The sequence below is a fragment of the Girardinichthys multiradiatus genome, chromosome 21 (genome assembly GCF_021462225.1).
Source record: "Girardinichthys multiradiatus isolate DD_20200921_A chromosome 21, DD_fGirMul_XY1, whole genome shotgun sequence".
Lineage (NCBI taxonomy): Eukaryota > Metazoa > Chordata > Actinopteri > Cyprinodontiformes > Goodeidae > Girardinichthys > Girardinichthys multiradiatus.
The window spans coordinates 17,386,673-17,410,956 of NC_061813.1; the positions used below are offsets into that span (position 1 = coordinate 17,386,673).

General features: G+C 39.3%; 2 protein-coding genes across 8 annotated transcripts; one reads left to right on the plus strand and one right to left on the minus strand.

The window, feature by feature from the left end:
- Positions 1-454: 454 nt before the first annotated feature.
- tfap2a (transcription factor AP-2 alpha) lies at positions 455-13,891 on the minus strand. Of its 4 annotated transcripts, none has more exons than XM_047349473.1 (7): positions 13,745-13,891; positions 9,242-9,661; positions 8,109-8,160; positions 6,504-6,729; positions 5,735-5,853; positions 3,165-3,306; positions 455-2,121 (listed from the first exon to the last, which is right to left on the minus strand). In XM_047349473.1, exons 1-7 carry the CDS (start codon positions 13,775-13,777, stop codon positions 1,833-1,835), a joined length of 1,281 nt encoding a protein of 426 aa, XP_047205429.1. In that variant the 5' UTR covers positions 13,778-13,891; the 3' UTR covers positions 455-1,832. The 4 variants fall into 4 exon arrangements, with proteins under 4 accessions (XP_047205429.1, XP_047205428.1, XP_047205427.1 ...); XM_047349472.1 differs by lacking the exon at positions 13,745-13,891 and adding an exon at positions 12,127-12,320; XM_047349471.1 differs by lacking the exon at positions 13,745-13,891 and adding an exon at positions 10,945-11,440.
- tmem14ca (transmembrane protein 14Ca) lies at positions 2,650-24,264 on the plus strand. 4 transcript variants are annotated; one of them, XM_047349476.1, is made up of 5 exons: positions 2,650-2,691; positions 21,002-21,086; positions 23,562-23,663; positions 23,764-23,851; positions 24,057-24,264. In XM_047349476.1, exons 1-5 carry the CDS (start codon positions 2,665-2,667, stop codon positions 24,115-24,117), a joined length of 363 nt encoding a protein of 120 aa, XP_047205432.1. In that variant the 5' UTR covers positions 2,650-2,664; the 3' UTR covers positions 24,118-24,264. The 4 variants fall into 4 exon arrangements, with proteins under 4 accessions (XP_047205432.1, XP_047205434.1, XP_047205433.1 ...); XM_047349478.1 differs by lacking the exon at positions 2,650-2,691 and adding an exon at positions 20,441-20,549; XM_047349477.1 differs by lacking the exon at positions 2,650-2,691 and adding an exon at positions 20,445-20,600.
- Positions 24,265-24,284: the final 20 nt, after the last annotated feature.

The following is a 24,284-nucleotide window of genomic DNA, read 5'->3' on the forward strand; positions in this document are numbered from 1 at the left end:
CCAGCGCAACACTGAGCGCTGATTGTTCATTGATTACACCGTGAGGCAAACAACATAACAAATATTTGATGCGCGTCTTTGACTAAGGCTCCCGCACCAGAAAATAGCCTGCAACGACTAAACACCGCACACCAGGCCTGTGCACATCTCAGAGGGTTTTAGCTGGAGGGGTGGCGCTGCGCACTTCAAACGCGAATGTGTGCCCATTGTTGTGAGCCCGCGAGAGATCCGCGCTGCTCTGAACTGAGGGAGTTTAAAGTAAGATTTTTCTTTTATTATACTTAAGGGAAACAATGAGTTCAGCCTCTTATTGCAAGGAGCAATCGTCAGGGGAGGCTTAAACTCAATTACTGCAGCCGTTCAGAGTGAGAAAAGAAGAAAAAACAAAAAATGAAATTCAAAAAATCGAGCAAGTGAAAAAGAATTGTAAAAAAATAACGATTAAAAATCGAGATGAAGCGTATCAAATATTTATTTTTTTCTGGGCAACAAAGGACTATAATACATTGACAGGCATAGGAACTATTGCCAGCACATGTCTATACAATACAGCTAAAACCTCCTCCAATTTTGGACATAATCGGACATATAACAAGATAGCAGGTGGTCCCAAAAATAATAAAATAAAATGTTTCTGAATGTCTTTTCGAACACTGGGGGGGAAAGAGACAATATTCAATTTATTGCTTTTATGTTGCTTCAAGAAGAGAACAAGAGGTGAAACGTATTCTGATTGGCACAACACATAAAAGCTTGTCTAAAAACGGAAATTAGACACACAAAATAATGAAAATTTCCTCGGGGTCAAATAAAAAAAAAAAAACCTGAATAGATTGATATATATTGAGAGAAATTGGAAGTTTATTTCTGTTCAAATTTGTTCACTTGCTTCAGTGTCACCTCAACATGCTACAAGAGGGCTGAATCGAAATATCCCAGAGAAATAAAATAATAATAATAAAAGAAATTACCCCAAACTTCTGTTTTCTAGAACCATAAAATCACATGAACTAACCGAATATTCAAAACCCACTAAAACAGGAGGCACCAGATAAATAAAAAAAGAAGTTTCAACAGACGCACCATATTTACAATTCCCATTAAATTACACATAAATAAATATATACATACATGAACACGGGTTCCCTTATATAACCGTGAATCGTGTTGAAATTCAAACAAAAAAAAAAGTTCAAGTTGGTCGCTTGGAGAAAGAGAGAGAACGAGGGGGGAGTCTACAACTGAAGTCATGACATGAAGAGCTGTGGAACTTCTCTTGGCTTTTTCAAGTTTATTATTCACAATACTGATAAGAATTCATCCTCTTTTAGCTTCGTTTTTCTTTTTTTTTTTTTTTTTCTCGGCACAATCGTAAAAGTGAGATATAGAGAAGAGGTCGCTGGATTTCAGTTCATTCGTTGCAGCTCATAAAAAAACAGGAAGGGGGGGTACATAAAAAGTCTTCTGGGCGAGGCAGTACACCTTTCCCTTCGCCCTGGAGCTGTTTCTCTTGAGCTTCTTTTCCTCTTTTCGTATTTTTTCCTTTTTTTTAAATAACATTTCATATCGTTCAGGTGTTGGAAGAAGAGGAAGATTCTTGCGTCGCTTCCCGTTTGAATCCAAAGAGGGATGTAAAAACAGAAACATGTAAAATCGGCGCAAGATCAGATCAGGAAGTGGCACGTTTAACTTTATCAATAATATTTATAAGGTATTTATAATATTTATATTGGATGGGTAGGGGGCGAGGGGAGGCTGTATGGGTCGGTGCACAAGAAGGGCCCCTGGCAATTTGCCCCCCTCGGGTTGAAAGGTGAGGTGAAGAGGAAACATCACTTTCTATGCTTCTCATCTTTATCCCCGCCTTTAGTGCCGTTATCTGAGTGACTGTTGGGGTTGTTGTTGAGGTACATTTTGTCCATGGCTTTGATAGCCTCGGTCAGATAGTTCTGGAGGGCCGTGATGGCCGCGCACAGCGCCGGGGTCCCGAAACCGTGTGAGATGAGACTGAAGTGGGTCAAACAGCTTTGGATTCCCGGTTCGAGGATGGGCTGCGGCCGGGAGTTTCCCAGGGGCGAGCGGTCTTGGGACAGCAGGTCTGTGAACTCTTTGCAGACTTGCCTTAAAAACAGAAACAGAGATAGAAAGAGGGTTAGTGACCAGTCATGCATTATATCATCCTGATACAATACAAAAAATGTAATCAAGTAACCAGCACTGCGGTTTTAAATCATGAATTTGCTCGAGGCAAGCTACTCTGACTTGTGCTTCCTTACGCAATATATTTCAACGTTTTATTTCCATACATATAGAAAAATTATATATTTGTTTATTGATTCTGACAAACGTGAACTTTAGGATGTAAGACCAAAGACAGGTAAAAAATGTATCCCTTTTTTATATTTTAACGAGGTAGACCTAATAATTATGAATTTGAAAAATATATATATAAAAAGCCAAACTGAAAGATCACAAACGCTAAAAATCTATTAATAACGACAAGTTTTTTTTTTTTTTTTTTTTTAAAGCGTAACCAATGAGGGCTCTAACGCAGTTTTTGAGAGTCTCTGCCCCAGATGACATTGGCCGCCTATCTTAACAACACCGCTATAAGCTGTTATGGCTGACAGCTGTTTGATTATGGCAGCCCATCATCGGCATTAAATGTTGGCCTCTGCTGCTCTGAGCCTGGTAAGGAATCCACGCTCCCTGAACGCATAGTAAACAGCAATGGTATACAGCGCTGCGTGAATAAAATGCTGAAGTTGATGGGTAAAATAAAAACTCAGCAAGCATCAATATGTGCAGGTTATTCATAATCTGTAGTCACGAATGAAAGGATCAGTCCAATTTGAGGTAAAACAATTAAATGAAATATGTAATCACCAACAATAGGCGCTTTAAAGCATTTTAAATGATTAATTGGTCGACTTTCAAATAATCTGTTATTGCGTGTGAGGCGTTTTAAAAACCAGCAAATACAAACATGAAGTGTGCATTTTATTAGTTTTCTGAGTAAGCGCGCGCGTGTGTGTGTGTGTGTGTGTGTGTGTGTGTGTGTGTGTGTGTGTGTGTGTGCGTTCGAGCTGCCAAATGAACACGCAGCTATAGGCCACACATTGGGCACAGACCGAGACAGTGAATCGGGCGATGATAACACTTACTTCGTGGCCAACAGCATGTTTTTTCTTTGGACTTGTTCGTTTGGGTCGGAATGCTGACGGTTTACATATTCAGCTACTGCCTTGGCTGGAAACTCGGTCTCGCATACATAACCAAAGTCCCTGGCAAGATGCACCGCTTCGCCTGCGAGGAAAGGGGAGAAATCAACACAAAAAAAAAAAACATATGGTTGAGAGGGCGTCTTTTTTTTTTCTTATGAAACATGGTCACATCAAATACTGAGAAGTTTGGACGATTATCCTGATCTGAATTGCTGAGCCCCCGTTGTGTTTATGCGTTAAGACGGTGGGGTTATAGCACCTGCGCATTCCCAACAACACCGAGGATGATGATAACAACAATAAACGCCTGGAAATAATATCGTAGGAGCCCCAGGAGCTGTCATTACAGGTCAAATACTTCAGGAGGGGAAAACTAAGTGGATATAAAATATAGACATTGATTACCAATGCCTGCACATTACTGAAAGTTCCTGCACATGCAACGGGATGCATTTTTCTAATGGCTAAATCTCATGTATCTATTCTACCAATGAAAGTCCTCACTTCTTGATAGTTGGTGTTTTACCTACAAAGTCTTTGGCTTTAATCCACCAGAGCAGTTGATTTTTTTTTTAACCCCGAAGAACGCATGCGCCAAGTAAGCATCAAAGCTCGAGTCCAGTAGACTGTTTTCCATAAAATGGAGCGATCATAAACAATGAAAACACATAACACCGCCAATTTGTCATCCACCTCTCACTCGCCACCTTCCACAATCAAACATTGCTGCCAGGCTCATAACAATCCCAGTAACAGGGGCGCATCCAGAATTTTTACAGGGGGGTGGGGGGTCTTATTTACGTGGCATGGCACGTCAACACCAAAAGTCATAGTGGAATATTGTGTTTCATTTTGCTGCACTCAATGACCGGTTAGCTATATAATTTTTTTTTAAATCTGCTACTGTTTCTATGGATTAATTTCATTTTATTTGAATGCCAGTGAAAGTGCAAGGGTGACCACATACAGAGCATGGCAGTGCTGCCTGTTTTGTTGCTGCACACTGCCAGGAAGCTTGCTGAAAGAAGAATACTGCAGGTTTTCTTCACTTACAAGAGAGAAAAATTCTATAGAAGAACAGAAAGCCCAACTTAATAAGAAAAAAACTGGCTAACACCATCTTGTAACACTTGCCCTTTAAAAAAGTATTACCACCAAAAAAGGATAGAATCTAATAAAAATTATTGCATTTTGTGGGTGATTATTTTATATTTTAGCCTTAATTTACACATCAAATACAAAATATTCTGAAATTAAGACAGATAGCACTAAAAAAGCAGATATCATTATTATTACCAATGTGTTAGACAATTTTTGCTATAGTTAGGACAAATGTTGATGTTCTGCTTTAAACAACTACACAATATCCATGTCATCCAATTCTGTTTTGAATTTCCGAGTTAGTACCATGAAACAGAGGTACTTTGGTCTATGCGTCCTCCACTGGCCCATGTCTATTATTTACTAAGAGGAAAAATAAGTTAGTAAATTCTTATTTATTTATCTATCGTATTCCTGTGCCACTTGTTTTTGTTTCTCATTATATATATATATATATATATATATATGTGTGTATATATATGTATATATACATATATATATATATATATATATATCTTCCACCCTCCGCGGTAACGTCACTGTACGGGAGCAAATTTCTGCGAAACCATCCGAATATTGCATTTTGTCCTAATCTGCAACAATGATTAACTGGTTTGGGACCAATGAACCATCACAGGCTTTCACCTTTTGGGAAACCAGCAGCACACCAAAATACCACCGTACTGAATTAATAAGGCTCAACTCTGCGAGCGGAATGGATTTATCCAGTCGCGTAAAAAAGGCATCTCTTTTGCTCACCATAATTGCCTAATTTATTCTTTAATAGGCCCCCAAAACACACAGCTCCCAATAGGTCAGCGCATGCAACGCAATTTTGCATACAATACAAATCTTCACTGAAAACCAAACGTATGGGGAGGCTATTATCGAAAAGGATTAAAAATCTGCCCCGGCATGCACTGCTATATATCCAGACTGTATTAATGATTGAAGCAACGCAGGGTTGGTAAATCAATCGACTTCTCATCCATGAGGTGAAAGAGCCTCGGCAGTGCCCAATAAACAAACAGCACTCAATAATTAACTGGACTTCAACACAAATTAATCCAGTGGATAAACTAGGCCAGGCGTGGACCTGCGAGTGCGCTCTAGGAAGCGAAGGGCCAACGCTGCAGAGCCACTAGAATTACCAGCACTATTCACTCTGTGTTGCGTGTGTATGTGGGGGTCTCTTTCACTCTTCACACACACACACACACACACACATCCTTCATGCTTTATTACTTGCGAGGCAAAGTCGGTCCACATTACACGGATGAGCGCATATGCTGATTTCCAACACAGAGAAAGAGAGAGAGGGGGTAGAAAATAACATTTTCCCTTCCTTTTTAAAAGTACCTGATATCGCGGAAGCAAAACAAAACGTGATTTGCGGGCGCTGGACTTACCTTCGACTAGTGACGTCAGCAAGGTGACGTTGGCTGCCTTGCGTCTGCCCGCAGGTAGATTCAAACCGATTTTATCCAACTTCTCCCTTAAGGATCTACCCCCGTTCTTAGACTTGGCCCTATGACGTTAAAAGAGAGCAGATTGTTTGATTCAAAATGGACATGGATCAAGATGGTGAGCACGAAATATTAATATTAATCCAGAAAAGAACAAATATTTAGGATATGACCTAATGCCCAATAAACATATGATCATTTCATCCCTTTTTTCTGTTTTAATTTGAGAGCTCCCATGCAAATAATAAATAAAGCCAAAAGAGCCTCATCACCAGACGAATACAGTGTAAAATGAATAAATAAAATCCTGCTTAATAAGCAGTGCTATTACTGGCTGCGTGTCTGCAGCACTTCAGTAGACAGTTCACCAGAGACCAATGTTTTCATGTGTAATGCCTGCACTGGGCCTACAGAGCCGAGGCTTGAAACTGACTAGGCCTACATTAATTTGAAAGAGAGAGAGCGAAAGAGAGCGCTAAGGGAAGTTAATATGGAATTTAACAGACCCCTCCTGCTTTAAATGCAGGAGCTAGGTGTCATGGTTGGTCGATTTTAATTATTCTTGGTACAGAGGAGTTGAGAGAGAGAGAGATTGGAGAACTGAAATGGGGGGGGAGCGCACTAACACGCACACAGGTAGAAACAGGGTAAAGAGAGAGAGAGAAGCGGAGAGGTTTTTTGCACTTCTTTTTTTTTTTTTGCACAAACTCACCTTCTCAGCACCCCGCCCAGGAGAGAGGCGTTGAGACACTCGGGCGGCGAGAGGCGTCTCTGCACCTCCGCCACCGTGACCTTGTACTTTGAAGTGGAGCTGAGGAGGGATAGGCGACCCGGAACCGAGCAGAACACCTCGTTCGGGTTGACCACTCCTCCGAAAAGACCGTCCTTATTTACGGGGATGGCGGAGACGCTGTTGTTCTTGGATAAAGACACTGGACCTATAGCCAGGGAAAGAAGAGGTGGGCAGGGAGGGAGGGATGGATGGAGGGAAGCAGGGAGGAGGGGAGGAAGGGGTGAGGCAGGGAGAGAGAGAGAAAAAAAAAACCGTGCTCAGTGAATTTCATGCAATGCAGAGCCTTAACTAAATGAGAAGGGGAGACCTAGGCCCTGAATATAGAATTTAGCTAAACGTGTATACTTTAAAAATAATAATAATAATAGTTTCACAAAAATCTGCATCTTTATTTGTAACACAAACAACACGAGTCTGTATCTATTCACACAGTTGGAATCTGCAGCAGTTTTTGCGCTAAATTAGCTAATTTCCTTTTTTTCAGAGATATTTAATAAAGTCTACTTATTTTTGATATCTGTAGCAAAAAACACTACCGGCCGCGTGTGAATTCACACCGGGTGAGGTGGGGGTGGGGGGGAGAAGGCTTTACACCGTTTTGGTGTGCAGTAACCGGAGACAAAGGGGGGAACTGTGCGCCTTTGGATAGATCACTTGTGACATTAATGGCTCAAGGGAGCCTAATGGAGACAATAGGAGTTAAACGAACTCTTGAGATTACTAATATCAGAAGCCAATTATCATGTTGATACGCAGATATACTGACTCAAAAAGTAGAAAATTAAAAAAACCGACAAAGGGAAACCACAAAAAGAGAAATATGAGTAAAGAAACGAGGACCAAAATGTCACCGGATCTTGAGTCTAATTTGACCTGACAAAAAGCCATTACACACGGCCATGAAAATACCTCCTTATGTTGTATCATCCACAATACTAATCATTCCATTTTTGACAACAAATAATGATAACAAAAAATACACAAACAGGATAACTAAAAAGGCACCACCAACTACACATTAAAATTATATTTAAAGATAATAAAACCCATGCCCAGTTTTGATTCCCTCTCCTAAATGGCAGATTATCTTCCTGCACACACTTGGCCTGTGCTCTTTCCACCGGTACCAGCTTCCATTTTACATTTGGCCATGCTGCGTGATTGCAGCTATTGGATTCTTCGTCTATATATACGCCTGGATTTTTTGACCGTCAAATAACAGGGGCCTACAAAGCCCACCAGCTCCACTCATCTCCCCGCTGCGCTGAAACGCTGACAGTAAATTCCATCAGCGAGGAAGGGGTAGAGGAAAAAACGAAAAAAGGTGCAGCCAGTTTGATGCACTTGGAAAGCATGTAATGAAAAATAGGCTATACTGCGTATTAGGATCAGTCAGGCATCACCGCGTTGCACCGAGTTCTTAGGAGCAGAATGCATGCGTGTGTGTGCGTGTGTGTATATGTGTGTGTGCAGCTTGGATGAAAAAAAAAAAAAATGCATGATATCTCAGAGGAAACTGCTTACCTTTTTTAATTACAGTCTGGTCGGGAATGTGTATTCCTTGATCATCAACAGGCTATGAAACAAATGCAAAAAAATGTACAGTTTTAGCACCGGGGCACAAAAAAAAAAAAAAGTCAAGTGAATGCAGGTTGGGATGTTGCTGTAGGAACAAAGCCTGACACAATTAGCAGCCACAATTATCAGCCAACATGGAGGCCCATACCTGTTATTTTTGGGTTTTCAGCGTGTTATACCTTACATGGCAACACAATATCAGACTTAAATAACGAAGCCCCGCGTCGCCCCACAATCCTGACCTAATTTCGCCGTCAGATTGTCTCCACTCACAAGAAGATAAAAAAAAAAAAAAAAAAAACTTCAAATCTATGATTGGATAGTAATTACGAGAGTCACAGCCTATTAAAAGGTCTATATGAACTAATTAGAGAATGATCGGTATTTGTTTCTGGTGAAAAACCGGGCAGAATCGTCTCAATAAGAGCGGCCCTTTATTAACAGTCGGGGAGCTCGTCTATCATGCGTGTTTAGTAATCGCAGCTGCCTGAACTCGATACAGCAAACTCAATTCTCCAGTTAGCGTGAGTGAAAAAAAAAAGAAAAAAGTGTCATGTCGATGTTATTGTTCGCACAGAAAAGAGAGCTTGCATCTGTTTTCTTTTTTCGATAAAATAAATCTAATAAATGTCATAACTAATGGAGAAAATCCAGAGAATATGTACATCCATGGGTTCTGGCTTTTCAATATCAATCCCTTACAGTCAGTCAGACAAAATATTGTAGCAATGTAAGTATTTTAATTTAGAAAAAAGAAATAAATACATCTTTTGTCTTCCACAACTCTAGAAAAGTAGAACATATTTAATATTTTTACTGCCTCTTTTAGATTTTTACTTTTAAGAATAAATCAAAAATATGAAGATAAACAAACAACCCATTTGCCTTTTGTCAAATAATATAATTTTTTAAAGAAGCACATTTATGCGTGCTTGATGTAAAAATTATAGGACTGCAACTAAATTATTACATAAATGCCGATACTTCATAAATACCAACGATTACATTTTGACCCCCTACAATTCACGACAAAATATTCTTTACATTTTTAAAAAAGAAAAAAAGAACAACTGCCTCACCTGAACGTCATCTAAAGGGTGAGGTATTCCATGGATGGGGATAGAGTCCGACAGTCCCGTATCGATGCCGTGGCCGGACGGTAGGAGCACCTCCCTGCGGTACTCCCGACACAGCTGGTGGGGCAGGCTGCGGTGCTGGTGCAGCAGGCCGCTCTCCTGGCTCTGCCTCTGGCCCGGCCAGCCCGGGTGCTGCGACTGCTGCTGGGCGTGCAGGGAGTTCAGGGAGTACGGGTCATTGACGTGTGAGTACGGGTCCTGAGACTGCGGGTAGATGGGCTGGTAAGGCGGGGGGAAGTACGGCGGCTGGAAATCCGAGTTCGGCGTGTGGGAGAGCGGAGGGGCGCTCGTGTAGGGACTTTGACCCACGCCGCCCAGCTGAGGTAGCCTGGCTGTCCCGTTGCTGGTGCCATCGTGGCGGTCCTGCCAGGGAAGAAGGATATAGTCATTTTTAGATAAAGCATATATTTCTAAAGACACAGTCATGCACCGATTTATTTAAGCCGCTGGTTACTCTGAGGGCGAAGAGGTAGGCACTGAGGCCTGAGTGCATGAAATTATCAGCGACATTATTGTATTTATTGCTAAAATAAATTAATACACAAAACCACGTTATTCTATCACAAGATCTATTTTCTGAATTAAAAAAATGTAAACAAAAAATACAAATGACGAGGAAACACCCAAACGTCACATTGGAAAATGTCAAATATTTTCTGTTTTTCCACCAGAAAAGGGACAGTGGTTTTAGGCATGCAATATCCGCAAAATGAGCCAAAATGATATAAAAAAAAAAAAAAAAAAAAAAGGAAAGAAAAGAAAACTGGAATGCAGACTGGGAAATTTAGAAATCAACTAAATCTAATATTTCAAGGCTCCAACAAACTTACCATCGCGGAAAAACTGTGCACTAACATCTGTAAGGATTTTTGGTGCGATTTGGCAAAAGAAAAATCAGTTTAACAAACACTGTTAGTATTTGAAGAGGAGTTGGATGGGGGGGGGGGGGGCGACAAAAAGGGGAAAAATATATAGGCCCCCCAGAAAAAAAAAAAAGTCTTCTATCCCTGCAGGATCAGATATGTGCCTCAAAAGCAGGACGATAATCCATCAGAAAGGTTTGGTAAAATCCGACCCGGTCGTCATTTGCGTCTAAATAAAATGTAGATATAATTCGGCGGAGCTGGTGGATCGGGGGCTGCAAATTATTCCGGCTTCTATCACAGTGCTATAACGTCCCCCTCGATTGAGCTCATATTAGCGGAAAAAGAGAGTCGCTTCTTCGTCCTCTTTCCTGGACTCCTAGCGGAACGCATTCATGACTGTTAATATTACAGGAACACTTAATAATAAGGAAAGAATAGTCGGAAATCTGGCATGAAGTGGAGGACGCAACTCTAGGCAGGAGTCTGTGCTTAAATGACGTCCATTGAAAGGAGGAATCAGTATATCTAATCAGAGCAGGGGAGCGAGAGAGAAAGAGGGAGTGAGAAAGAGAGGGAGAGAGAGAGTGGAGGGGAGGGACACAAAAAGAGGGACATTCACTGGCGACTGGCGAATCACGAATAAGGGGTAAAAGGAGGGGGGCATTTTAAAAGCGTCCCAGGGCCAAAGCGCTTAAGTGAAAGAAAGAAAGACATAGGAATGAAGAGATGTGGACCACAGACAGACAGAAGAAGCCGAGCAGGGAATGAAATAATGTGCACCTCTGCAGTGGGTGAAAATTCAGCAGAAGACGCGATCGACTCGTTTTCACCGCCTGTCCCTTTGTTTTCCACCTCAGATTCCGGAGAGCTGTCCTCCATGGGGCTCCTGTCTCTCATTCAGAATTTACCCACCGGTTTCTCGTCGGCTCCGATCCACACCGGGTGACATTAACTTTGATCCGGAAAATAATTTTCCACAGTCTTAAGATGAAAAAAAAAAAAAAGGGGGAGCCGCTGGATCGAGCGCTCTGACCGAACTTTTACGCACGAATTAAACACTTCCCCCTATCGCGTAAACACGCGTTTTAGAATTACGAAACACTCCGGGATTCCACATGCAAATTTGTTTGACACTTTTCCATCGACACCAGCCGCATAGCTTTCTCCGTAAACTACAAGAACGAGCATAACACAAACAAGCAGCCGGTTCTTTCTTTCTTTCTTCCTTTCTTTCTTAGTTGTTGTTTTCCAGATCCATGTCCGTCTCTCTGCGCACAGGATGCGGGGGAGAAAGAAAGAAAAAAAAAAAAAAACACGTCCAACTGGCTTCTCCACTCCTAAACAAGCCTCTGATATTACTGCCAAAACTTTGTCTGTGTCCAAAACAACACTCACTCACTTCGTAAGCACACCACATGCACACACAGGCAGGCTGTTTCACTAAAAACAACAACAAAAACAATTAAACGGCTTCAAACTACAGCAGGAGATATTTGAAAAAAAAAAAAAAAAGCATCTATAAATGAAGGGAGCACGTGGCTGTCACTTAGGCTTTAATTAAGGCAGTCATTCCCCGCGCATTCGGCAAAAATATGTATGGAAAATAAAACTATGGTAAGTGAATGTTGTTGTTTTTTGGTTTTTTTTCCCAACAATAACAGGTCTGTTAAAATTTTGACATATTTGAAGGCGGAGATTTTATGTACGCAAATAAATATATGTTTTATTATTTTTTTTTTCTTATTATTATTATTATTATTATTATTATTATATACAGATAATTTATAAAAATGTAAAAATGGCAGCACATATTTGTACTTGAATTTGCGCTCTAACAGCTGTCAAATAGATGAAAAATGACCAAAACAATAATGTGCTTAAAAATAATTATCCTCGCTCATCTAAAAATCTATAATAAAATCATATTTTTAAAAAAAACCAAAAACATCCCGAGTTCCTTACCTCGCAGTCTTCATATTTAATGTTATCTGTTAATTTCCAAAGCATTTTCATGAATTTGTGGAAGTTCCTATGTTGAGCAGCCTTGGTTTCACTCAGTAAAACTGTGCTTCCTCCGCTCTGTAATAAAAAAAAAAAAAAAAAAAATCTACTTTTATTGAAGCTGGCCGTGTGCTGCTGCTGCTGCTGCTGTTGTCTGTCTGTCTTGCGCTCTGAGGTCTCCCTCTAATGGTGGAAGTGGAGGGCTGGAGCAGCTCTGTAATAACACTGGCACAGGGCCTCATTAGCATATCAACAGCCGTTTGATTCCCCCCTCTGTATATGTGCTCACACAACATCAACACCAATGGACATGCGGCGCACAGGTAACGCAGCTAATATGCCCATGTTTGTTACTGTTTGTGTTCGCTGAGGTGTGTTCGGACTCATGCATGGGGACCTGCATGCACCTGGGACGGCTTCTTGTGCAGTTTTACATGCATTTATAGGGCGAGAGCGTAAAGCCTCAATAAGTCTGTAACTAAAAACTGAGCTGTGAAACTTGCAGCTTTAATTGCCTGCGTGTTTTATGAGTTTTAATGTTTGAAATGTTCATTTCCAGCCAATATTTTTTAAATGCAAAGCTTGATTTTTTTTTTAAAACTTTGTTTCTCTTTCTCTAATTTCCAGACTGTTTTTAGTCTGTTTTCCTTTCATGTTAAAAAGGTGAGCCATTCCAAACGGCCCACCAGCTTCATTGACTACCTGTAAGGTGGCAGGGTTTAAGAGGGGAGTGTAAATAATTAACACAACAACATGGGCCCTGTTTCATTTGAATGAGTGGCTACTGGGAGCCCGGCTCTGCCCTGTCGCCGGCCGAGCCCTCACCTCAGCAGGTCGCGGGTCAGCAGACAGGTCGACGGCCTCTTTTAAGGCGTTGGCTCCCTTTTTGTGCTTTAAAACCACGGATTACCATTTTTGGTGGAGCACCCTGTTTCTTTTTCAGGCATTTGTTATTAATGAATGCAAAGCGGCTGGATTTCGTTAGGTTTAGACGAGTGAAACCATAGTGTCTTTTTTTGTTTGTTTTGTTTTTTGTTGTTGTTGTTGTTTCAGTAAAACATTTCAGATCGTTTAAAGGAGGAGAGTTTTTAGTGAAGTACCGATGTATCTGCAGAATAGGACTACACAAACTAATCTGAAGCTGGAACAGCAGGTAGGGATTGAGGATTTTTGCATAACGTTTTATAAACAATGGTAATTTAACGTAAAGAAACAAAGCAATTTAGGGCAAATTAAGCTACTTTTTATGCATCTCTAGTTTCAGATTAAGGATTAAATGTGTATTATATACAATATGTTTTAACAGCTTGAAAGTAACAAATAGGATGATTAACAATGCATGTAATAAGGCTTACGAACCGAAAACAGATTCCGAAATAATAAAAAAAAGGAGCATAAACAATTTAGTACCATCTTGTTTTACAAAATCTATCATCTTTTAGCCATAGCAGAAAACTAAACCACCGTGCAAAAGATTTTACAGTGCAGACTCATGTCACAACAAGCCACAACTTTGACACTTTTCATGGATTTTCTTCGCTGCAGCCTCTTTGTCCTATAAAGTATAAGCAGCACATACCTGCCATTCCCCCATTTGGCCCATAATTGACATGCTTTGTCCTCTGTTGCCTTTGGTGGGTTTGGTAGTTTTTTGGTTTTTTGATTCTTTTTCTGAGCCGTTCCGGTACCGTGTCTATCTCATTAAGCCTCAGGTCTCAAAGTAAACCGTTTCCCTTTTTTTGCCTAGACCTGATCGCCTCACCTGGCCATAAAAAAAGAAAAAGAAAACCTGTGTAGGCCCACCTGGTGACGCATGCGCACTGATGCGAGTGTGAACGAGCAAAATCCTAAAGAAGGCTAGGACTTGGTTGAGCGCCGGATAACTCAAAGCTGTCAGAAAGGAAGAAATTATAATAAAGTAGCTTTAAAAAAAAGCATTACGATTGTTGATAGATAGATAGATAGATAGATAGATAGATAGATAGATAGATAGATAGATAGATAGATAGATAGATAGATAGATAGATAGATAGATAGATAGATAGATAGATAGATAGATAGATAGATAGATAGATAGATAGATAGATAGATAGATAGATAGATAGATAGATAGATAGATAGATAGATAGATAGATAGATAGATAGATAGATAGATAGATAGATAGATAGATAGATAGATAGATAGATAGATAGATAGATAGATAGATAGATAGATAGATAGATAGATAGATAGATAGATAGATAGATAGATAGATAGATAGATAGATAGATAGATAGATAGATAGATAGATGGATAGATAGAGCTAAAAACTGAACTATACACACGTACGTACACACACATATATATATATATAAATGTATATATATATATATATATATACATTTATATATATATATATATATATATAAATGTATATATATATATAAATGTATATATATATATATATATATATATATATATATATATATATATATATATAAATGTATATATATATAAAACTATATATATATATATATATATATATAGTTTTATATATATATATATATATATATATATATAGATAGATATATATAAATGTATATATATATAAAACTATATATATATATATATATATATATAGTTTTATATATATATATATATAAAACTATATATATATATATATATATATATATATATATATATATATATATATATATATATATATATATATATATATATATATATATATATATATATATAGATAGATATATATAAATGTATATATATATAAAACTATATATATATATATATATATATATATATATATATAGTTATATATATATATATATATAACTATATATATATAAACTATTTGAATATCCATTCTCCTAATTCCACGTATAAAACAATGAAATTCTATCATGGCTTTCTGTTTTGAAGTGCAAACCCTAGATTATTTGGGCCTCATCCCGCTGAAGACTTTCTAGAGGCACCCCTGTTTATTTGGTGTTACGTTGAGTCTAATTTGTGGTGTAAAACATGAATTCTCTCTGCAAATGAAATTGTGTCAATTTAAAAAGAAAAAAACGTGAAGGTTAACTGCCAGCACCATTACTTCTACACAGGAAAAAAAAAAAAAAAAAAAGCCTCCGCTATTGTGAGGGTCATTATTTATTTATCCGCTGTTTATTTCTAATACATACTTATGTAAGGCCCTCGGGCCAAGAGCGAATGATCTCTCCCTCTCAGACGTTCACACTTCACACACTCTCACACACACACAGAGGAGAAGCGCGTGCGCTTTCATAGGTGATGATTGTCAAAGGTTTTAAGTCCCAAGCCCCTTTTTTTTTTGTTTTAAACCCCGTTAGTTTTCCTTAAAGATTGGGAAGAAGGGTCCTGATTAACCTCCCTGTGCATAAACATATAAATGAAACACACCGATCGCGTTGTCAGTAATGGACAAAGTAGAAATAAATGCAATATATATATATATATATATATAGCTTTGCTAAAGTTTATGATGGAAATGTTTTTTTTTTATTTGCTTTAACCTTTCTTCCCTTCCTTTTGCAGTTGCGTAATTCCACGTGGAATCTATGGATTTTTCTGGTGTTAATATTTAAAACAAGATGTTTGACTTCAAAGGGGAACACGTTTCATCTACACACACACACACACACACACACACACACACACACACACACACGGTACCTGCAGCTATACAGTGCAGACCTGGACAAAGGAGAAGGGGTTAGAGGTGGTTGAGGGTACAGGGAGGTAGTGGTGGGATCAGAAATATTGTTTCAGGGTCTGCGCAGGAGAAGAGTAACTTTTGAAGCATGCCGTCTGAGGGTTGGCTTCTCTCAACAGCAGAGCGGGGTCCCGTTTGAATATCCAGCCTGCATGTGTCTGGGGCCTGGCTTCAGGCATCTCCACTCAGCAGCACCGGGCCTCCGGTAAGGTCTTACACCCCGAGTTCTGGTTAACACAGACTGGCAAAAAAAAAAAAAAAAAAAAAAAAAGACACATTATTATTATTATTTATTTGTTTATAATTTTTGGTACTTTTTATTTTATTTCATAATTTGATCTTTGCTTCTAATACTTTTCATGTTTTAAACATCGTTCACTTCAGTCCCTTCTCATTTCCAAACATAAGAACGCATTTCCCCTCGGTGGTGTTGAATATGATCATTTGTGGTCTTCTACGCTGAAGACGGTAAATCACCTTCCCGACCGGAGAACAACAGTAACCATCAGGTCGACAGTTCCATGGTTCAAATGCCTTGTGTAGTTAGCAGTCATTTTGTAACAGGACCTATGGTTGAGGGCTGAAGGTCTGGCGTATTCGGAGGAAATTAAATTGTATTCTAGCGCCACCTTTCTTTTACGATGGAGCGCGGCACCCCGAAGTAAGTTCCTGGAACACAGTGAGGCAAATCTGCGATTCAAGTAAACTGGTAAAGTAATAAATAAGTTATAAATTGTATTTCCCCTCAATTTAGTGTAAATAGGCACCAAATATAAATCTGGCCCAAACTCTTTGATAGTTGTCATAAATATTCAACTTATCAAAGAAGAAAAGAACTGGAGCTGAAGTCTTCCATCCGTTCTCGTTGGATAATCGTCCTATATTTATTTATTTATTTATTTATTTAACCGGCATCTAAATGAATATAAAAACAGTGAGCAACTTTAATAAAGCACCCGTGACCTAAAACACAATGCAGCCCTAATATAATCCTGTGGTGCCACCTAGTGGTTGCTAAAAGTAAAAGCATTTTGGGGTGAGATACAGGTCCTTCTCAAAATATTAGCATAGTGTGATAAATTTCATTATTTTCCATAATGTAATGATGAAAATTGAACATTCATATATTTTAGATTCATTGCACACTAACTGAAATATTTCAGGTCTTTTATTGTCTTAATACGGATGATTTTGGCATACAGCTCATGAAGACCCAAAATTCCTATCTCACAAAATTAGCATATTATTAAAAGGGTCTCTAAACGAGCTATGAACCTAATCATCTGAATCAACGAGTTAATTCTAAACACCTGCAAAAGATTCCTGAGGCCTTTAAAACTCCCAGCCTGGTTCATCACTCAAAACCCCAATCATGGGTAAGACTGCCGACCTGACTGCTGCCCAGAAGGCCACTATTGACACCCTCAAGCAAGAGGGTAAGACACAGAAAGAAATTTCTGAACGAATAGGCTGTTCCCAGAGTGCTGTATCAAGGCACCTCAGTGGGAAGTCTGTGGGAAGGAAAAAGTGTGGCAGAAAACGCTGCACAACGAGAAGAGGTGACCGGACCCTGAGGAAGATTGTGGAGAAGGGCCGATTCCAGACCTTGGGGGACCTACGGAAGCAGTGTACTGAGTCTGGAGTAGAAACATCCAGAGCCACCGTGCACAGGCGTGTGCAAGAAATGGGCTACAGGTGCCGCATTCCCCAGGTCAAGCCACTTTTGAACCAGAAACAGCGGCATAAGCGCCTGACCTGGGCTACAGAGAAGCAGCACTGGACTGTTGCTCAGTGGTCCAAAGTACTTTTTTCGGATGAAAGCAAATTCTGCATGTCATTCGGAAATCAAGGTGCCAGAGTCTGGAGGAAGACTGGGGAGAAGGAAATGCCAAAATGCCAGAAGTCCAGTGTCAAGTACCCACAGTCAGTGATGGTCTGGGGTGCCGTGTCAGCTGCTGTTGTTGGTCCACTGTGTTTTATCAAGGGCAGGGTCAATGCAGCTAGCTATCAGGAGATTTTGGAGCACTTCATGCTTCCATCTGCTGAAAAGCTTTATGGAGATGAAGATTTCATTTTTCAGCACGACCTGGCACCTGCTCACAGTGCCAAAACCACTGGTAAATGGTTTACTGACCATGGTATCACTGTGCTCAATTGGCCTGCCAACTCTCCTGACCTGAACCCCATAGAGAATCTGTGGGATATTGTGAAGAGAACGTTGAGAGACTCAAGACCCAACATTCTGGATGAGCTAAAGGCCGCTATCGAAGCATCCTGGGCCTCCATAAGACCTCAGCAGTGCCACAGGCTGATTGCCTCCATGCCACGCCGCATTGAAGCAGTCATTTCTGCAAAAGGATTCCCAACCAAGTATTGAGTGCATAACTGTACATGATTATTTGAAGGTTGACGTTTTTTGTATTAAAAACACTTTTCTTTTATTGGTCGGATGAAATATGCTAATTTTGTGAGATAGGAATTTTGGGTTTTCATGAGCTGTATGTCAAAATCATCCGTATTAAGACAATAAAAGGCCTGAAATATTTCAGTTAGTGTGTAATGAATCTAAAATATATGAATGTTAAATTTTCATCATTACATTATGGAAAATAATGAACTTTATCACAATATGCTAATATTTTGAGAAGGACCTGTATGTTAAGTGATATTGAAGAGTTCTGAAGGTCATCTGTAGAGCTTTCAGAAGAGTACTAGAACTAAATCAGGCTAAAGGTATTGTGGGTGTTGGTGGAGAAGAGCTGAACTGTTGCCCACTTTCCAGGGAAAACTTTTAATTTAATTTTGAAATAACGGTCCAAGGTGTGGAGGAAGAATCTAAGTTGCTTGGCATTTCACAAACGGCGAGGATTTGGGAAACCATGTCTTCTGCTGGAGGTGGTACACTATGTTTCACCAAGCCCATTGATAAACGTAACACCCACAGTTAAACTCTAAATTACTGCAGTAATTCACGCAAAATTGCTCCTTATTTCTGTGACTTCTCGATGTTAAAATTGTTTTATTGGTTCTATGTAATATTCTTTTTTTGGGTGAGGGGGGGGACTAAATATCAGGTTTTAACCAAATGTGAGCCATAATTAGCAAAATAACTGACAACTTGCAATGTATTATTGTGTGCGTTAAATCTAAAAAACCTGAATTTTCCTTTTTGAAAATAATTAATTGAATAAACCATCATTTAAATCATATCTTGATTTACTGAAAACTAGTAACAGAACATTAGTTGTAGAGTAATTACAGGTCCTTCTCAAAATATTAGCATATTGTGATAAAGTTCATTATTTTCCATAATGTAATGATGAAAATTTAACATTCATATATTTTAGATTCTTTGCACACTAACTGAAATATTTCAGGTCTTTTATTGTCTTAATACGGATGATTGTGGCATACACTCATGAAAACCCAAAATTCCTATCTCACAAAATTAGCATATTTCATCCGACCAATAAAAGAAAAGTGTTTTTAATACAAAAAACGTCAACCTTCAAATAATCATGTACAGTTATGCACTCAATACTTGGTCGGGAATCCTTTTGCAGAAATGACTGCTTCAATGCGGCGTGGCATGGAGGCAATCAGCCTGTGGCACTGCTGAGGTCTTATGGAGGCCCAGGATGCTTCGATAGCGGCCTTTAGCTCATCCAGAGTGTTGGGTCTTGAGTCTCTCAACGTTCTCTTCACAATATCCCACAGATTCTCTATGGGGTTCAGGTCAGGAGAGTTGGCAGGCCAATTGAGCACAGTGATACCATGGTCAGTAAACCATTTACCAGTGGGTTTGGCACTGTAAGCAGGTGTCAGGTCGTGCTGAAAAATGAAATCTTCATCTCCATAAAGCTTTTCAGCAGATGGAAGCATGAAGTGCTCCAAAATCTCCTGACTCAGTACACTGCTTCCGCAGGTCCCCCAAGGTCTGGAATCGGCCCTTCTCCACAATTTTCCTCAGGATCCGGTCACCTCTTCTCGTTGTGCAGCGTTTTCTGCCACACTTTTTCCTTCCCACAGACTTCCCACTGAGGTGCCTTGATACAGCACTCTGGGAACAGCCTATTCATTCAGAAATGTCTTTCTGTGTCTTACCCTCTTGCTTGAGGGTGTCAATAGTGGCCTTCTGGACAGCAGTCAGGTCGGCAGTCTTACCCATGATTGGGGTTTTGAGTGATGAACCAGGCTGGGAGTTTTAAAGGCCTCAGGAATCTTTTGCAGGTATTTAGAGTTAACTCGTTGATTCAGATGATTAGGTTCATAGCTCGTTTAGAGACCCTTTTAATGATATGCTAATTTTGTGAGATAGGAATTTTGGGTTTTCATGAGCTGTATGCCAAAATCATCTGTATTAAGACAATAAAAGACCTGAAATATTTCAGTTAGTGTGCAATGAATCTAAAATATATGAATGTTAAATTTTCATCATGACATTATGGAAAATAATCAACTTTATCACAATATGCTAATATTTTGAGAAGGACCTGTATGTAGACGCGCCAGCGCCTGCCATTCTGCAGAGCTACGCCTACACTTCCCATCAGCCACCAAGCTCGACGCAGGCTTTCTGAGCAACCTTAATTAGTGTTCGGCGGAGAACAAGCTACCGTTGGTGGGAGCAGAGGACAAACGAGGACCAAGGTTGGATCTCCTGTTCTCGGTTCTTTTGGACGTTTCTCTCCTGTCATTCTGGTAACATTGTGCGACTGAAAGCCGGGTTTGGTCTGTAGGGTTTTAGTATGTCTCTGTGTGGCTGTAATCCTAGTCAAAGCTGCCCAGGCTCTGCCCTGCGCTGCAGGTCTGTCTTATCTTCTAAGCCAAACTCGCTTACTTAAACATGCGGCCATCTGTGTAGTGAGATCTGATGAGTGGCCCTAACACTTCTCAGACAATGTTTCCATACTTTCTGCTGGTATACTCAGTTTTCAGCAACAGTTCCTTGTTGCACGAGGAGACAGGCAGCTTCCTAAATAATGGCTCTGCATTTGTACGTAGTGATCGGGTCAGAACACGGCTTAGATGCGTTCATTGAATGTTTTCTGCATTAAGTGTGTTTGTTTACGCGCTCACTCTCTGCTGGGTTTCTGTAACAGGCGACCAACATGTCTGTGGACTGGATAGGATGCGGATATGCCACTCTTGTGGCATCCGGAGGAGTCATTGGTTATGTGAAAGCAGGTGAGAAATGTTTCGTCTTCAAATGGGAATTAATGCTCCAAGAAAAATGTTTTAAAATAATTCCTGCAACATTAAATATAAAACAAATGAGGGATGACTGAAAGGTTTTGCTCGGTGCTGTTAAACACCTCACTATTCATCTGGCGAACCAAATGAATAGTCTGTAAATTGGGAGTGGTTATAAATATTCCAGATAAAGTGCCACCAGTATGCATTTACACCCCTCACCCAATTTGCTCCATTACTGACTTTTCTAAAACTAATTTGAGTACTTGACTAGTAAGTGTACAAAATGGCCTTTAATATATATTGAAAACCTATTATCAGACATTTTTGTAGCTCTATAGACTATAGAAATATAAACATTTAATACTAGTATATGCAAGTATTCACAACCATGGCTTGATGTTTTGTTGAAGCAACTTTGGCAGCAATGACTGCTTCAGATCTTCTTGTCGTACTTGTTTTTGGTATCGTTTTCCATTCTTGTCTGCAGAGCTTCTCAAGCTCAGTCAGGTGTGATGGGCAGCCATTTTCAGATCTGTCCTTCTTGGCCACCTACTGACCCTAAAGCCGATCCTGTGCTATGTTGGCTGTGTGTTTTGGAGTCATTGTCATGATGAAAGAAATGTCTGTTTAGTCTGAGATCTAAAGCACTTTGGAGTAGCTTTTCTTAAAGAATCTCCTCATCCTTTTCCTCTGTGTAGACTAGTCTCCCAGTTCCTACTACTTTGACACACCACAGCATGATGCCACCACCACCACACTTCACACTAGGGATTCTGTAAGCTAGGTGACTAGCAGTGTCCGCTCTGGAGAAGATTGGAGTTCAGCCTAAACAGTTCTGTTTAGTTTCATCAGGCCAGAGAATTTTGTTTCCCCTGGATCTCGAATGTCCTTTTTGGCAAAATTCAACTAGACTGCAGGGTTGTTTTTTGTGAGGAGTGGGGTCCACATTTAGGCAGGTTCCTTGTAATTCCAAAAGGATGCAGTTTTCAAATAATAGAGACCACGTTGCTTTTCAGTACATTCAGTGCTGCTGAAGTTTTGTGTCCTTCCCCAGGTTTGTGCTTTGAAACAATCCAGTCTTGGATATCTACAGACATTACTTCTGACTTAATTGCTTGTAATCTGCTCTGATATAAGCTGTCAACTGGGAGACCTCATTTATTTCAAGCTGTTCCACTGTTGTTTCAATCAACTCCATTTAGCACAGGTGGACTCCAGTCAAGTTACAGAAACGGCTCTAGCAGAATCTGTGCAAATCAGATGCTCCAGAGCACAATTTTAAATGTGGGGTGAATACTTATGTAGTTCTTATATTCAAATACGTAAACTTCTCCATTAATTTACACAAAAAACGTCTCAAAATATGTTTTCACTTTGTCATCATGGTCCTTTTTCTGTGTAGATTAAAAAAAAAAAAAAAAAAAAAAATTAAATGTGGTTTTATTTTTGAGCTTCTATTTTTTTTCAGCTCAGTTATATATTTTCAGTACTGTAACATACTGGGTAACTGGATTAGTTTGATGTTTTTAAGGTTCCAATATTTCAAAAGGGACATTGATCTTGGCATTAAGTAATAAAAATAACCAAAACACTTCTATTCCAGCAACACTTTGTATTTGTTCTTATTGTGACGTGTAAGTCACATAGGACTGACTATTCAACAGGCTCATGTAATGTGGATATATTTTATGTGTTTTTAAGTTAAAGTTGTAAAACTGTACATTTAGTGGCAAAAACAGTTTTTAAAAATCAACTGGTTACTTGTTACTGACCTTCATTTAAAAAAAGATGATCAGTCATGAATGTCATGACGTTATAAACTCATAGAATGAGACGCGACTGTAGCTACACCGTCCGTTAAAGCTGAATGAGGAGTTCGTTTCATGTCTGTTACATTAGTTTTCTTATAGGCAGATGGTGGCTGTTTGTATTTATTTAAATGTCCTTCAAAAACCGCTTATTCACAAAACTCAATTTCACCACAATTTGAATTAGATTTGCACAATTGACTATTCATTTGTTATATTATAATTTTGTTAAGAGATTTTTCTATTTGTCCTAAATGTGTTTTTGATTGAGTGGTATTGAATTTTAGATACAGTGTATTACAAAGTGAAGTTGAAAATATTTGCTTATATAATACATTTTAAATTATGCATTAATAAATCCCCTAAAAATATGAGAAACTTGCCTTCCCTTTAAGACAGTTGTGCATCTCTCCTTACAAGAAAAACAAACTTTTTAATCTGTATTTTCTCTCCTCTGAACATAACGGAATTAGTCTGTGAAAATGATCAATTTTACCTTTCCCCAATTAAAAAGATCAAGATTACATTTCCAGCTTTGCCTTTTAAAAATAAACATGTCTCCTTTTATAAAAACTGAGGTTCTCTTCATGCTGTTGATGCTCTTCAGTCCTTCGCGCCAAATGTTCACTTCCTCAATGTTCTTCTCTCTCATACACAGGCAGTGTCCCCTCATTGGCTGCTGGTCTGCTCTTTGGGGGGCTCGCAGGTTTTGGAGCATACCAGGTCTCCAATGACCCTAATAATGTTTGGGTGTCTTTAGGTATGTAAACTATATGTTGACGCACACAGGTGCCAAACATTGGATTAGGAACATCTCAGAAATATCCTAACAAGGTTAACTATAATGTTCAACATTGCAGCTACATCAGGAGCTCTGTCCGCCATCATGGGGAAGAGGTTCTACGGGTCGAGGAAGTTCATGCCAGCTGGTTTGATAGCAGGAGCAAGGTTTGTTCTTGATTAGATCTCTTTTAGCTCACCAAACTCCAGCAAGGATATTAGTAAGGCATGCAAAAAAGTGGATTTGATGGTGGTATTTTGGTGGATATTCATGATGTATATCCAGGTGATCAATGTTCCTTGTTATTTTACTGCTAACTTGAAGTCTGCCGTTTTTGTTTGAAGGGAGTTTAATGTGATCCTCTCGTTTCAGTCTGCTGATGGTGGGGAAGCTTAGTCTGACGTTTCTTCAGAAACCTACAGGGTCCTCATGAGGTGAAAGCTCTTCAAGAACAATCTTCAGCTCCGGCTTGGTCATGTTTGGAGCAGCCCTCTGGAATTTGATTTTCACTGTTACTTTTGTCAAAAGTACAAAAAGAAAAAAATCAATTTGATGATAAAAAGTATAATTTGTATAGAAATGCTTGTCTTTTTTCCTAAA

Excerpts from the sequence above, each read along its gene's own strand:
- tmem14ca (XM_047349475.1), top strand. The coding sequence starts at position 20,773 with ATGAGTGGCCCTAACACTTCTCAGACAATGTTTCCATACTTTCTGCTG. Across the intron at positions 20,896-21,001 it reads TAAATAATGGCTCTGCATTT|GCGACCAACATGTCTGTGGA; the intron begins GTACGTAGTGAT and ends TTTCTGTAACAG. Across the intron at positions 23,664-23,763 it reads TAATGTTTGGGTGTCTTTAG|CTACATCAGGAGCTCTGTCC; the intron begins GTATGTAAACTA and ends TCAACATTGCAG.
- tfap2a (XM_047349471.1), bottom strand. The coding sequence starts at position 11,061 with ATGAGAGACAGGAGCCCCATGGAGGACAGCTCTCCGGAATCTGAGGTG. Across the intron at positions 9,662-10,944 it reads AATTTTCACCCACTGCAGAG|GACCGCCACGATGGCACCAG; the intron begins GTGCACATTATT and ends CTTCCCTGGCAG. Across the intron at positions 3,307-5,734 it reads GCTGACGTCACTAGTCGAAG|GCGAAGCGGTGCATCTTGCC; the intron begins GTAAGTCCAGCG and ends CTTTCCTCGCAG.